At 45.1% G+C, this 14,903-nt stretch overlaps 1 protein-coding gene across 1 annotated transcript in view; it reads left to right on the forward strand.

The window, feature by feature from the left end:
* The window catches only part of MGAT5 (alpha-1,6-mannosylglycoprotein 6-beta-N-acetylglucosaminyltransferase), a 304,189-nt gene that overhangs the window by 147,766 nt on the left and 141,520 nt on the right, over positions 1–14,903 (forward strand). Inside the window, exons 4-5 of the mRNA XM_082260943.1 lie at positions 14,285–14,361; positions 14,507–14,596. Coding sequence (XP_082117069.1) covers positions 14,285–14,361; positions 14,507–14,596 — 167 coding nt within the window. The remainder of the gene's footprint in view (positions 1–14,284; positions 14,362–14,506; positions 14,597–14,903) is intronic.

Consider the following 14,903-nt stretch of genomic DNA (forward strand, 5'->3'; position numbering starts at 1 on the left):
CCCGTGGCTTCCAACTCCTTGGTTGGCACTTTTGTTCAGGGTGTGCGGCATCTGGTTCCTCCTAGGAGGGATCCTTTGCCCCCTTGGGACTTGAATCTCGTTCTGTCTGTGTTGCAACGTGCTCCTTTTGAACAGATCAGGGAGATCTCGTTGTCTATGTTGTCCAAAAAGGTCGCCTTTTTGGTGGCGATCACTTCGGCTCGCAGAGTGTCGGAGCTGGCAGCTTTGTCCTGCAAGTCTCCGTATCTGGTTGTTCATTTGGATAAGGTGGTCTTGCGACCTAATCCTTCTTTTCTTCCGAAACGAGTTTCGGAATTCCATCTTAATGAGGATATTGTCTTGCCTTCGCTGTGCGCGAAGCCTAAACATCCAAAGGAGGTGAGACTACATTCTTTGGATGTTGTTCGGGCGATAAGGGTTTACCTTAAATCGACTGAGTCTTTTCGAAAGACGGACTCCTTGTTTGTTCTTCCAGAGGGTCCTCGGAAGGGCATGGCGGCGTCGGCCTCTACCATCGCCAAATGGATCAGGCAGACCATTGAACAGGCCTATGCCTTGCAGGGAAAGGTTCCCCCTGTGCCTGTGAAGGCGCACTCTACTAGATCTCTGAGTACGTCTTGGGCCTGTCGTCATGGGGCTTCTGTAGCCCAGGTGTGTAAGGCGGCGACTTGGTCGACCGTGCACACTTTCACAAAATTCTACAAAGTAGATGTTCAGGCATCGGCGGATGCTTCCTTTGGCCGCAAGGTTCTTAGTGCGGCAATTCCCTAGGGTCCCTTGTTGGGGACCTCTGGCTGTTGGGATAAGTTTTTTATCCCCTGGTTATTTGTCTTTTCCTGGGTTGTTGCTCCTGTTGAGCACTCGTTTTTCCTGTTGCCCAGCTGGTTTCCTTCCTTTGGTAAGGTTCCTTTCTTTGATGCGGAGACTGCGTTGCCTTTTCGGCGCGGATGCGTTTCCCACCCCTCATGTTTGCACTGCTTTGGGACGTCCCCATATGTGATGAATATGAAGAGGCGGCGACTGTCGGAGGACGTAAGAGAAAACTGAATTTTTGTAAAATCTTACCTGTAAAATTCCTTTCTCTGAGTCCTCCGACAGTCGCCGCCCCCGCCCCTCTTTTGGGGTTTGGTTGTATACTCTACTGCTATTCCACTAAAACTGAGATATGGTTGCAGGAAGTAGGAGGGTATTGACTGAGGGGACCACCCCTTGAGGGTGGGATATGTTAAAAGCTTTAATGTTAACATATTCTGTTGCCTAGCTACTCCTTCGGAGCAAAGTCTAATACCCCATATGTGACGAATATGAAGAGGCGGCGACTGTCGGAGGACTCAGAGAAAGGAATTTTACAGGTAAGATTTTACAAAAATTCCGTTATCCACCACCAAGGAAACTAAAGCATGCAGCCTCTTACCAGATAATACCAGATCAACAGCAGTCAGATATAACCTGTATCAATCGCTTGGACATTTCAACCCTATCAGGAAAAGGCATACGTCAATCGCTTGGACCTTTTGGATCACATAATCCTCATAGGCACAGTTTCCAAGGCATATACGTAAAGAAATAACAGAGCAATCATTGCGCAGACATCTTTAAAAGTATTTATTAAACCAATAATATCTGCACACTCACTTTCTCCAATACAGCAAGCAAATAAAATTCCAAAGATGTGGTGTGGATTTGTTTTAAGCCAAAAATATGGCTGACCTTCAATGGCATGTAACACAAGTCATGTGGTTAGGCTCCTCCCGACATGTTTCATCATAGCTGACGGGCGTGGCCACACAACAAATCCCACTGGATAAATAGGTAGTTTAACAGGAAGTGGGCGGAGGTCAAAGTTCAGAGACAATGAATAGATATTTATAATTCAAGCCATCCGTTAATATTATGTGAAGGCAGATGATCCCCATAATTAAACATTAAAAACAAGGTGGTGCTCGGACAGGAGCGGTGTAAACCACATCCGGACCGGAAATCAAAGGTCAGAAACAATGGATCAATATTTATAATTGAGGCCATCCGTTAATATAATGTAAAGGCAGATGATCACCATAATTAAACCTTAAAAACGACCTTAAGACCTTGTTGCCTTCCCTGTGTCCCAGGCCTAAACATCCAAGGAAATTGCATTGCATGCCTTGGATGAGGTCCAAGCAATTAGGTGTACTTGGCAGCTAAGGAGTGTTTTTTTTATTCTTTTTTTTTTTAGGAAGTCAGACCCCCTATTTGTGCTCACCGATGGGCCTCGGAAAGGGTTGTCCGCTTCCTCTGCGACCATTTCCCGATTTATGAGTTATTTAGGCCTATTCTGTCAGGTTTCTCCTTTTCCTTTCAAGCCGCACTCTACTAGGACGCTTAGTGCCTCCTGGGCCTTCCGTCAGGCGTTAGTGACGCAGGTTTGCAAGGCGGCCCCTGGTCGTCGGTGCACACTTTCACAAAGTTTTAAAGTGGATGTGTTGGCTTCTACGGATGCTGCTTTTGGCCGCAAGGTTTTTCAGGCTGCTGTTTAGAGGACCTGATCCTTTGAGGGTGTATTTTTTTCAGGTGGGCTCCTGTTTTGGTTGAGCTCCTGTTGGCTACTGTTTAGCCTTCAGAATTTTTTTGCTGCTCCCACCCCTCATGTTTTAAAACGGCTTTGAGACGTCCCAATGGTTATCAAGATCAGGAGGTGTGTCGATCAATGAACAAAAGAGAAAATGGTATTTTTGACTTACCGTGAAATCCATTTCTCTGATCATTAATGGACACAGCACCCACCCCTCTGTGGAGTTGTAATTCTTTTGACGCTGCTTGTAACTAAAGTGCGTACCTATAGCACAGAGGGAGTATACCCCCTGGGACTGCCCATAGGCATAGCCAGATTTTTGCCTAGTGTCCTACTTCTTTAGGGTGCAGTATAACCCAATGGTTATGAAGATCAGGACCTGTCTGGCAATGAACATCAGAGAAATGGATTTTACGGTAAGTCAAAAATCCCATTTTCTTTTTTTTTTTTTTCATAAAGCCGAGCCGATCCTACGATGAGCTGTCAGCCGCAGCTTTGCTGTGGAGGAGGGTGCAGAGGACACAACCTACAACTGAAGCCCCATAGTAACACTATGGGTGAGGTCACTTCCCATTCATTTCACAGCCTTTGGCCATGTCCTCTGCAGAGCTTCTGCCACTGGAGATCGAGTCTGATCAGCTTCAAAATGTATGGATACTGATTTCTTCTTTACTGGGCTAGATAGGTTAGTGTTTGTAGAGTTCTATAGATGCAGGGTTTTTAGTTTTATGGTGGACATATCCTTTAAGCCAAATATTTAAAGGGAGATTAAGGGGAAGATCGATGAAGCCTGATCAGATTAGTGTTTTGGAAGGCAATGGGTACACAGACCTTTTCTGAGTGGCTCCAATATTCATCCTAATTTTCCATTCTTGTACACCTGGTTATCCAAATGTTTCCAGTTGCTGGCATCCTCCTCTTCCAATTTGTCCTGAATGTAAGCCTGTGAAGACGCATCTGATCCCTTGTTAAGACACAGGATCACTTGTGCAGACCTCACACCCTTTAGTTCTCATAGAGGGAGGTTGCGGAGTCATGTGGGTTTGGGAATTCTCGTGGATATCGCTGTGACAAGCCTGTACATCCAGGGGACATTTTTAAAATTTTGCATAGTTTCTAGATTTACTGGGTACCATAAGATCTATATGGAAAGGACTTTAAATTGCGATCTGTCTTTCACAGGAGCACAAATGTGGCTCTTACTAGGGATTGACTGATAATCCGTGGGGCCGATATTCACTTTTTTTTGAAGCATCGGTCACAAACTTGCCAATATTGCTTCAAGTGGTTGTACCGGTACAGTCTTTTTAGAGCCGACGGTCAGCTTTCTTGTAATACCAACCGATGTGGCTAAGTAGCCGCTCGGCTGTTATTAAAAGCAGCGGTAGGTCCCGCTGCCTTCTGCAGCCCCGGGTCAGTGACTCCCACCACCCCCCCCCCGCCGGAGGCCCAAATGACCAGCCGGCACATCCACCAGCTGGCCAAAGACCTGAACAAAGCTGGGTTAGGCTCTGATTGGGTCTCCGATGTAGTAGCCCGGAAGCGGTGTTATGACATCACTTTTGGTTACTGGAGCCTTAAAGGCTCCAGATCTTAAAAAATACAGTATTCAAAACAGCCAATCTTGGCATTTTGAATGCTTTTAAGTGCAGAGGATGGGCACTTTAGGTTAAATCCCACCAGAAAGAGTACCTGTCACTGCCTATTACTGTCACAAGGGATGTTTACATTCCTTGTGGCAGCAATAATAGTGATCCAAAAACAATTTGCAAAGGACAGTGTAAAAATTTACTTTTTAACCACTTGCCGACTGCTCACTAGAGCACTACTGCGGCAAAGTGGCTTGATAACGTCTGGCGACGTAGTACCAGATATTCCCCTTTCTCAGCGGCGCGCGCGCCGCCTGAGGCTCGCTCCCGCTGTGTTAAGTTACAGCGGGAGTCGGGCCAGGGGAGGAGCAGCGGCGATCGCCGCTGCTCTTCCCCGATCGTCGGGGAATCGAGTGTGGAGATCCGCCCGCTTGTGTAGGATCGGAGCGGGCGGATCTCCTAAGTGACAGGCAGGGTCAGGGTCAGATTGCAGGGTTCAGCATATATATAGCACTGATTACTGCAGATCGCCGCCATTACTCGTTAAAAAAAAAAAAAAACCCCAAACTGACAAATCTTTCCCTTAGTAAACGCAATAACTTTTGCGCAAACCAAAATACGTTTATTGTGATTTTTTTTTTTTTTTTACCAAACATAGGTAGCAGAATACAAATTGGCCAAAAATTTAAAAAAAATTTGATTTTTCCTTTTTTTTTTTTTTGGGTGGAATTTCATATAAAAAATGTGAAAAAATATTATTTTTTCAAAATTTACGCTCTTATTTTGTTAGCGCAAAAAGTAAAAATCGCACAGGTGATCAAATACCACCAAAAGAAAGCTCTGTGGGGAAAAAAGGACATAAATTTTGTTTGGGTACGGCGTCGCACGACCGCGCAATTGTCAGTTAAAATAAAGTCGAACAGTGCCGAATCGCAAAACGTGGCCCAGACGTAAGACAGCAAAATCCTCCGGTGTTAAAGTGGTTAATGTACCGGTATCTGTACCTAATATTGGCTATCGGCCTGAAGGGTGGCCGTAAAATCTGTAACGGCCCTGAAAACACAGTATTGATCGATCCCTACTGCTTACTATTCATTTGGAATTGTTTGTCTCCCCAATTTTTTGCTGTTTTTCTGCCCCTCTATTTATTTAGTCTTGGGTCCTGCACAGTATTTTTGGGCAAGTTCTTCATTCAGATCAGTCTACCAATAGAGAACATCTGTTCTTTCTCTAAAAATCTCACCTTTCACGCTGGAGAAAAACGTACTGAATAGACAGGACAGTGTGCGCCTAGCAAAACATTTAGCTGGCTTTTTTTTTTTTACGCTCTGGATTGGCCACAGTTTGTTGGCAAATGCTAAACTTTTTTTTTTTTTTTTCCCCCTCCTTTCTCAAAGATCTTTTCTAAAAATGAAAAAGCAGCTGTATTGACAGTCCTTTTCCATTAACTCATGTTTTATGGAAAATGTTAAATTTGGCAGACCCGTGCCACATTCTCGTGAGTTGAGCCTTGTTTTGGGTTTCTTGCTTGCTGGTGGTCCAGGCTTACTGCTAGGTGGGCCATTAACACAAGGCTGCTGAAGTGTGACTCCTGGGAGGAACAAGAAGTCTAAATGCAATGTGCATAAAAAGTGAAAAGCTGTTTTTACCCATGTCGGTCATACCATAAAAGTCTAGGGCAATGGCAGGGAAGATGCCTCTATTCAAGGTCCTGGTAGTAATGACAATGCTGTTTCGGTGATGGGATCAGGGTCATTAGACATTGCCGTTTAAAACCTGAACCCAAACATATCTGGAGCAGGACCTCTCTCCCCCCCCCCCCCCCCCCCCCAACACTAGAAAATTAAAAATGAACACACGCAGGACAAAATAACTGGTTCACCTTAAGGGGGAACTTTACCCATAACTCGATAAAAATGTTCTTTAGCAAGAAACCTACGTTCCACATTATTTTAACAAAATTAGTGTGTGGTGTAAATCGCCTCCAGTATTGTTCCTTTTTGTTCTTGCTGGAGGCTGCCATTTTGCTGAAACTTGGAGCCCCTTAGCAGCAGTAAATATTAAATGAAGTGCCGGTACACATATATGCGATGCAGGAACACTGCAAATCCACTGCAGGTTCCTGAATTGCATTCAAATTGCAGGCAATTCACACTGCCATATGCGAATCGCTGGGGGTGTCAATACAAAGTTAACACCCCCCAGATCAGTTCGCATAGTGCAGTGCAAACTGACAGTTCGGACATCAATAGGATCACATTGGTATGAACCACCATGCGATCCGATTCTGCTGCGGACCCAAAAAAGGGTCCTGTGCGTGTTCGGTCTGTATGGCTGAATTCACATCGCACAGACATCGCATGTGATTTTTCAGAGCAGTGCGCTCTGAATCACATGCAATGTCTGTCATCGTTATAGTGTGAACTGGGACTAACTCCACTTTTGTTAAGAAACAAACATTGCCCTCTGGGTGATCAATCTACGTTACAATGATTTTGACAAACTGTGTTGCAGATTCTTACCTTTTTTTGTTCTGCCCATGTGCAGAATTGAGTCTAATGGGAGTGGTTTTTACCAATCAGCTGTTGCACCTGCAGAGCTCTGAGGAAAATTGCAGGATCTGCATCCCTGTAGATGTGATTTCCTATTAGAAGTATATCACCAAAAATTACATTTTTGTTGCGGGGGATGCCTGAAATCGGACTTGTACCTTAGTGCAGACTCTGGGAAAATCAGTAAGCCAATCACACAAGCAGGAAATGACATATCTGGGGGTGTGGTCAGTATACATTCTGTGTACAGAACACCTCCAGGTAGCCATATTGCATTTTACAGAACATTAAATATGGACTGCTAGAAGTCCAGGGCAATCTGGCATTGCAGAACCGCAAGGCCCATTTCACATGATCGGAACCGATAAGGTCCTGCCTGTCAATTTTTCAGATGGACCCGACCGGCCCACCCATTCTTTTCTATGGGGAGGAGGGGGATGTCAGTGGGGAGGGAGACATGTGTCCGCTGACACCCGCTTGGCATCAGATCCGACTAGATCACGTGAAAACAGACGGATGGTGAGATACATTCACCATCCTTCCAGCGGGTTGGATCGGAGCCTGTCCGTTTTTATCAGATTTCCCTATAGAGGAGAGCAGGACTCTGACAGGTCCGTCAGTCTCTGCACAGTCAGCGGAGATGGACCTGTTGCCCGCCTGCTCAGTGGGGATCAGCAGAAAAGTATTAGAGGGGAAATTATGCAGTGGGGACACTAGTTCTGGTGACCTGGGGGGGGCAAAAAGATTCCCTTTGTGGGGATTTGCTCTCACTTTGGCAATGAGTCAGAAATCGAAGGGAAATTTCCCCTAATAGGACTCGGGTCTGTCAGTTTCATTTCTTGCCGTCTATCTAGAAATACAAAAAAGGTTTTTCCCATAATTCTACTTTAGGTTAAAATGGGCACTCTGTAGTCTCTGATGTGAAACTGCCACAATACTTATGTCCAAAGAAAGTGTGATCTTTGCTTAAGATGGAGCCTATTTTTTTGTCAGGTCACTGCAGCTCTGACTCCCCCGTGTCGGTGAGCGGTGACTGCCAAGGAGAGGAGGGAGGCCTGACAAAGGCGGGGTTATGGAAGTCTGAGTGACATCCTGGCCCCCCAAATTCTCAGCCTGGAATTCTCTGCTATTGTCTTAATGCTAAAAATAGATAAGCGTACGGATCATTTTCACACCGGTTATGTAGGATAGGAAGCAAGAGGGAGGAGGATTTATTTTAAGCATAGCAAGTGTTAGGCTGCAATTCCAGTAAGTCTGAGAAAAGTCAGATGATCTTACCACTACATGTATGGGTTCGATGACTCCAAATATTAAAGCCAAACGTTCTTCATAACCAGTCAAATAACGTTTTCTGAATGCCATTATATTTTTCTGACTGATGCCATTTTAAATTGCTTTCTTTTAGCCCTGGTTCACACTTATGCGATGTGTGAAACGCAGCCTATTCTGTGCATTTCATGCATTGTAATCGCACGGCGTCCATGTGATCTATTGCAGATGTCCATGTTAGATTAACGAAACCCTGAAACCGATCGCGAAATGCAGTGGGATTGCCAGAAGTGCATTGCATGGGTCTGAATGCCCATGCGATATGATTAAGGTGCGGAGAAAAAAGGGTCCTGCACAATTTTGGTGCAGATGTGATTTGAGCCAGACAAATTGTATGACTTAAATCACACCGCACAGACATCGCATGTGATGTGCACAAGTGGGAGCCCAGGCTTGAGGTATATTTGAAAATGGGCTCTCCTGTGCCATTCGACTCCTAGCTGTAGGTCTTTAGCATGAGGTCGTCTAAGGTGTGCTGTATGCAGTGGCGTAGCGTGGGTTGTCAGCACCCGGGGCAAGGCAAGTAATTTGCGCCCCCTAACCCGCGGGAATTTAGCACTTGAGCTAGAGCAGGGTCCCTATAGATCCCCCTTTAGAGCAGGGTCCTTATAGATCCCCCTTTAAAGCAGGGTCCCCCATAGATCCCCCTATAGAACAGGCCAGGGTCCCCATAGATCCCCCTTTAGAGCAGGGTCCCCCATAGAACCTCCTTTAGAGAAGGGTCTCCTTAGATCACCTTTTAGAGCAGGGTCCCCATAGATCCCCCTTTAGAGAATGGTCCCCATATAATCTATGGGGACATTTCTCTAAAGTGGAGAATCTATGGGGACCCTGCTCTAAAGGGGGATCTATGGGGACCCTGGCGCCCCCCCCCAGATGTTGCGCCCGGTGCGGCCGGCCCCCCCTGCTCCCCCCACGCTACGCCACTGGCTGTATGCCTCTGCTAGAGTCGGAAGATCTGGAGTGCGATTCGGTAATGCCACTACTGGCCTACTCATTGTTCTGTTTGCTTGGGATAAAGCTGCAGCTTGAGGATCTCCCTGCTTCATGTATTTGTGCTTTGAGACTTCTGCTGCTTGATTATTCTATCAGTCATCAGAACACCAGTCATCAAGGGGATAGCCCTGACATGAGGCAGTAAAGCCCTTCCTGAATGGCCACTTTCACACACAGTGCAGAACAGGGCATGGTGAGTCAGTAATGGGAAAATATTAGCTGCTTGCTGGGAGGCCACAGGCAATACATATGTTTTATTCCATCAAAATTCCAAAATTTTGACAACTGAGTTTTGTAGAACATTTGTTTTGCTCATTGCATGCAAGTAAGTTTAATAATATAACTTCGATTTACAAAATCTTCAGTTTTACTCAAATTAGTTGATGCAAAAATGATTACACCCACTACAAAAACTACTACATCTGTTATCTTTATGACCTTTAAGGCACTACCAAGTCTTCTAGGCATGGAATGAACAAGTTGGCAAATGACTGCAACATCTTTTTTTTTTTTTTCCATTCCTCAGGCTGGGTTCACACTTATGTGATTGCAAACATTGCATGTGATTCACACCGCATTGCTGTGCACATCACATGAGATCTGTGCGATGCAAATACAGTTTGTAGAAGTGAAATTGCATCGCATTCGGATCAAAATATTGCAGGACCCCCCCCCCCTTTTTTTTTTTTTTTTTTTTGTCTGCGCCGAAATCGGATTGCATGCGATCCGATTCCACAGTTCGCACTGTTCTGCGAACAAATTTGGGGGTGTCATTAACCTCGCTGAGGAAGTACCGCCCTGGGACGTAACGCGTACGGAGGGGGAGGGGGCGGTGACGTCACCCGCCATCCATCGGCATCGGAGAGTGTCTCCATGCATCTTTGACAGGCTGATCTAGTGCACTGTTTTACAGTGCTGTATGAGGTAATTTTATGCACATTTCTCAAAGTTCGTTTTAAGGATAAAGCACTATGTCCGGATTTTCTTTTATGTTGGGCTGAGCGGAGTTCCTTGGATGGGAGTGTGCTTACCAATACGGAGTTCTGGTACAGTCTGGAAAGTGCTCTGTTAAGAATTTGCGGTCATTTGAGTTTTGGATCAGAACTACGCTGTAGCTTGTCTGGTGACATCGGGGCTAATGTTGAGGTGAGCGTGACTGGGTGGAGGATTCACTAAGCGGAGCACTTCTTTGTCTGTCTCATGCATGACCACAATCAACCCACATTGGGACTTTTTAATTCAATGTATTCTATTAGTACTTATTTTATTTTATGAGCGCTGCACTATTTATTTTTTATTAACTTTTTATAGACACCTGCAGTGGTTCGCAAAGTATAATTTGCCTGCTAGTCTGGTGCGGGAACCCGCACAGGAATCCCTGTGGTTCCCACATCGCACCAGTGTGAACCAAGCCTCAAGAATGACCTCTTTTAGAGGCTGGATGGACAGTGATGCTCAACTTGTTACTTCAGAATTCCCCATAGGTGTTCGATTGGGTTCAGATCAGGAGACATACTTGGCCACTGAATAACTTTCACCCTGTTCTTCAGAAATGCAACAGTGGCCTTGGATGTGTGTTTTGGATCATTGTCTTGTTGGAAAAGTACACGACGACCAAGGGCACAGAGTGATAGTAGCATCTTTTCTTACAATATAGTGCAGTACATCTGTTAATTCATGATACCATCAATGAAATGCAGCTCCTCAACACCAGCAGCACTCATGGAGCCCTACAGAAGGACACTGCCACCACCACGTTTCACAGTAGGCACTATGCATTTTTCTTTGTACTCCTCACCTTTTGCAACATGATGCAGTTTTGAAGCCATCAGATCCAAAAACATTTCTTGGTCTCATCACTCCAGAATAGTCCAAGTAATCTTCTTTTTCGGCATGGGTCCTGGCAAACTCTAGGCGGGCTTTTATGTGCATGAGCTTTAGGAGAGGCTTCCTTCGTGGAAGACACCCATACATGCCATTCCTCTGCAGTGTACACTGTATGCTCAGGGGAAACAATCACTTCAGTTTGGCTTTCTGCTTTAGCTATCTGCAGTGATCTTGCATGATGATTTTCTTCAACCCTGATCAGAAGCTCTTGTGATGTGAAAGTTCTGACCTGTCCTGGAGCGATGAGCCCTAGCTGAAATGTCTGTCCCCATGGGGCAGGTTCATTGGGACCATAGCCCACAGGTAGTGGATTGGATGAACTGAGCGTCCAAACCTCCCTGAAAAGGGATAAATCGGGGGCTGAGTTCCTGGGGAACAGACAGTGCCAAAGGTAAGTACTGCAGCCAAGGTGTGTGTGTGTTTTTCTGCAAAAGCCTACACCTTCTCAGAACTGAGCTGCGAAAGTGTTGGCTTTCTCAAACGGTGAATGGATGCCATTTTTGATGTGCAGACAATTGTGGGATGCATATATTAAAGAAACCTGGTCTATGCAATAGTTTAAAATGTTTAATGCTTTTGTGAATGTAAGCGCCCAGTCACACTGGCGCGACACAACTTGCTGGGGCGACCTGTGAAGTCGTGGTGCACAGCCTGCACGTGACCTCGGCGCGACTTGTACGGACTTCATATCATTGAAGTCAATGCAAGTCGCCTCCAGGTCGCCCCAAAGTAGTACAGGACCCTTTTTCTAAGTCGGAGCGACTTGTGTCGCTCCTATTAGAACGGGTCCTGTACTATTCAATGGCGAGCGACCCACCGCGACTTGTCAGGCGACCAAGTCGCCTGACAAGTCGCGCTAGTGGGAATGGGGTCTTAATGGACCAAAAATATAATTTGTTTTTATGACATTTTTTATGTAGCTTATTCTGAGCTGAAGTAAAACTTTGTGGCTAGTGGTGTGGCTAGGGAACCACTTGCATATTAACATTAGTTGTAATGTCCTGTTACAATAGTTCCTCTTTTTGTTAAATGGGAAATGACTGTCTGATATGGTCTTCCTCTGAATTAGTTTGTAGAATGTGAATAATGTAACCTTTTGATTTGTTGATGCGTAATGCAGATTTGGTGCCTTTTTTGTTTAGCCAGAAGTAATGCCTGTTGCAATATTGCTCTATTTTTGATAACTGATGTTCTAATACTAGTTATTAGTGGGTAGGTGAAGTAAACTTTTTTGTTTTTTTTCTTGTCCAAATGGGGCGCTTCCCTCCAATTTTGTACTACACCAGTAAGCTTGTTTGCTTTCATTAGTTGTGCACATGCATGTAAGGTGATTAAGTAGGGAGAAGCTGATGTCAGCCTTCCATCCTACCCTTTGTAATACAGCACTTACCAGTCATCCATGTTCTTCCTATCTTGCATCAAAACCAAGACTAAACCATTGCCGGTGTCAACATCACACAGCATTTTTTTTTCTTTTTCAGTTTATCTTGTAGAATCTAGATATGAAAGAAATCCTAATCAGGGGAAGCACCGTGGCTTAATGGTTACCACTTCTGACTTGTTGCAGCACTGAGGTCCCTAGTTTAAATACTTGCAAGGACTCTGTCTGCAAGGGGTTTGCATGTTCCCTGTGTTTGCGTGTGTTTCAGCTCATACTCCTGTTTCCTTCTCGACTCTAGAGAAGAGTTTCTCAACCAGGGTTCCGCCAGAGGTTGCGAGGGGTGTCTTGATTAATTTTCATTTTCTGCCCCTCTAATAAGTTCTCAGTGAAAAAAGAAACACTTTTTAATCAGAGTATAACATCAAGTCAATTAAACTCGTAACTTAATGTTTTTTCACTAGTTTTTTGCATTTGACTAAGGTCAGTGTCACTACTGTGGTAGCATGTGGAGATACCTGGACCCCATAAGAGCAGGAATCCTCAAACTACGGTCCTCCAGCTGTTGTGGAACTACACATCCCATGAGGCTTTGTAAAACTCTGACATTTACAGGCATGACTAGGCATGATGGGAATTGTAGTTCCTGAACAACTGGAGGGCCGTAATTTGAAGACCCCTGCCATGGAGGTTGCACAGGCAGTCAACTCCTCCAGGATGGCACGTCAATATGTACCATTGCCAGAAGGTTTGCGGTGTCTCCCATCAGTCTCAGGAGCATGGGGGAGATTCCAGGAGACAGGCAGTTCTTCTAAGAGAGCTGCACAGGGCCATAGATGGTCCTTAATCCATCAGCAGGGACCGGTATCTGTTCCTTTGTGCATGGAGGAACAGGATGAGCTCTGCCAGAGCCCCCCAAAAACTACCTCCAGCAGGCCACTGGAATGAATGTCGGACAATCAGTAACGGACTTCATGAGGGTGGCCTGAGGGCCCGATGTCCTCTAGTGGGCCCTGTGCTCACTGCCCGGCACCGTGGAGCTTGATTGGCATTTGACATTGAACACCAGAATTGTCAGGTCCGCCACGGGCACCCTGTGCTTTTCAGATGTGCTCAGGGTAAACCTGCTCTCATGTGACACATGAAAAGATCTGGAGAAGCTGTGGAGAACGTTATACTGCCTGTAACATCGGTCAGCATGACCAGTTTGGAGGTTTACTGAAGGTCTGGGGATGCATATCTATGAACGGATGCACAGACCTCTACAGGCTAGAGAGTGGCACCCTGACTGCCAATTGGGTATCAGAATGAAATCCTTGGACCCATTGTCAGACTACGCTGGTGCAGTGGATCCTGGGTTCCTCCTGATGCACCAAAATGTCCGGCCTCATGTGGCGAGAGTATGCAGCCAGTTCCTGGAGGAGGAAGGAAATGATACCATTGAATGGCTCCACGCACTCCTGACCTAAATCCTAGAGCGCCTCTGGGACATTGTTTCTGTCCATCCGATGCCGCCAGTTTGCACCTCAGTCTGTTCAGGAGCTCAGTGATGCTCTGGTCCAGATCTGGGAGGAAATACTCCAGGACACAATCTGTTGTCTCATTAGCACCATTAGTACCATTTTGAGTTGCTGCAATGAAATTTTAGCGAAATTGGCCTGCTGCATCATTTTTTCGCTTTGATTTTCGGGGTGTCTTTGAATTCAGCCCTCTGAAGGTTCATGATTTCATTTCCATTAAACAATGTGGCATCCTTTCATTCCTAACACATTACCCAGTCCATATCAGTGTAGATATCCAGCATGTTTTCCTCATTGAGATTGGATGGGTTTTTCAAAGTGTTCCTTGGTTTTTTTTTTTTTTTTTTGAGCTGTGTACTTTTTGCATTGTCTTGATTATCAATGTCCTTGCTTTATTTTTTTTATTGATATTTATATGCAAGATATTGTCTATTTCTGCACTGCCAGTATGAAAAGCTGAACTGTTTTTTTTTTTTTTCTAGATCTCATTAATGGGGCCCAGGAGCAATGTGAACTGCCTCCCATGGATGGCTATCCTCACTGTGAGGGTAAAGTAAAGGTGAGCATAGCCTGTATCTTCTATAAAATGTACCCTACTCTCCTGAATTCTAAATGAGATTGTAAAGTTTAGTTGGTGGTGACAGGAATTTGGTGAAAATGGTTTATGATGGTTACTGATGATGATTTCTCTTTTGTCGTGGCAGTGGATGAAGGACATGTGGCGATCTGATGTCTGCTACTCCAATTACGGGGTCGATGGTTCCACCTGTTCTTTTTTTATTTACCTCAGTGAGGTGAGTGTCCATGGAGTACTTGGGTCTGATATGGGAATATATTGTGTGTTTTTTTTTTTATATATACAAGAAAATTGTAGCTGAAAAACCGAAATTTAAAATATTTGTTGTGCGATCCAAGAACCTCTGCCAAAAAAACATACCGTATATACTCGAGTATAAGCCGAGGCCCCTAATTTTACCACAAGAAAAATGGGAAAAATGATTGACTCGAGTATAAACCTAGGGTGGGAAATGCAGCAGCTACTGGACCCAACTGGACCACCACGAGACCCAAAACAGGGGCCGCGGGCATGGTACAGGAAAA

Source organism: Pelophylax lessonae (genome assembly GCF_965119305.1).
Source record: "Pelophylax lessonae genome assembly, chromosome: 6".
NCBI classification, from domain to species: domain Eukaryota; kingdom Metazoa; phylum Chordata; class Amphibia; order Anura; family Ranidae; genus Pelophylax; species Pelophylax lessonae.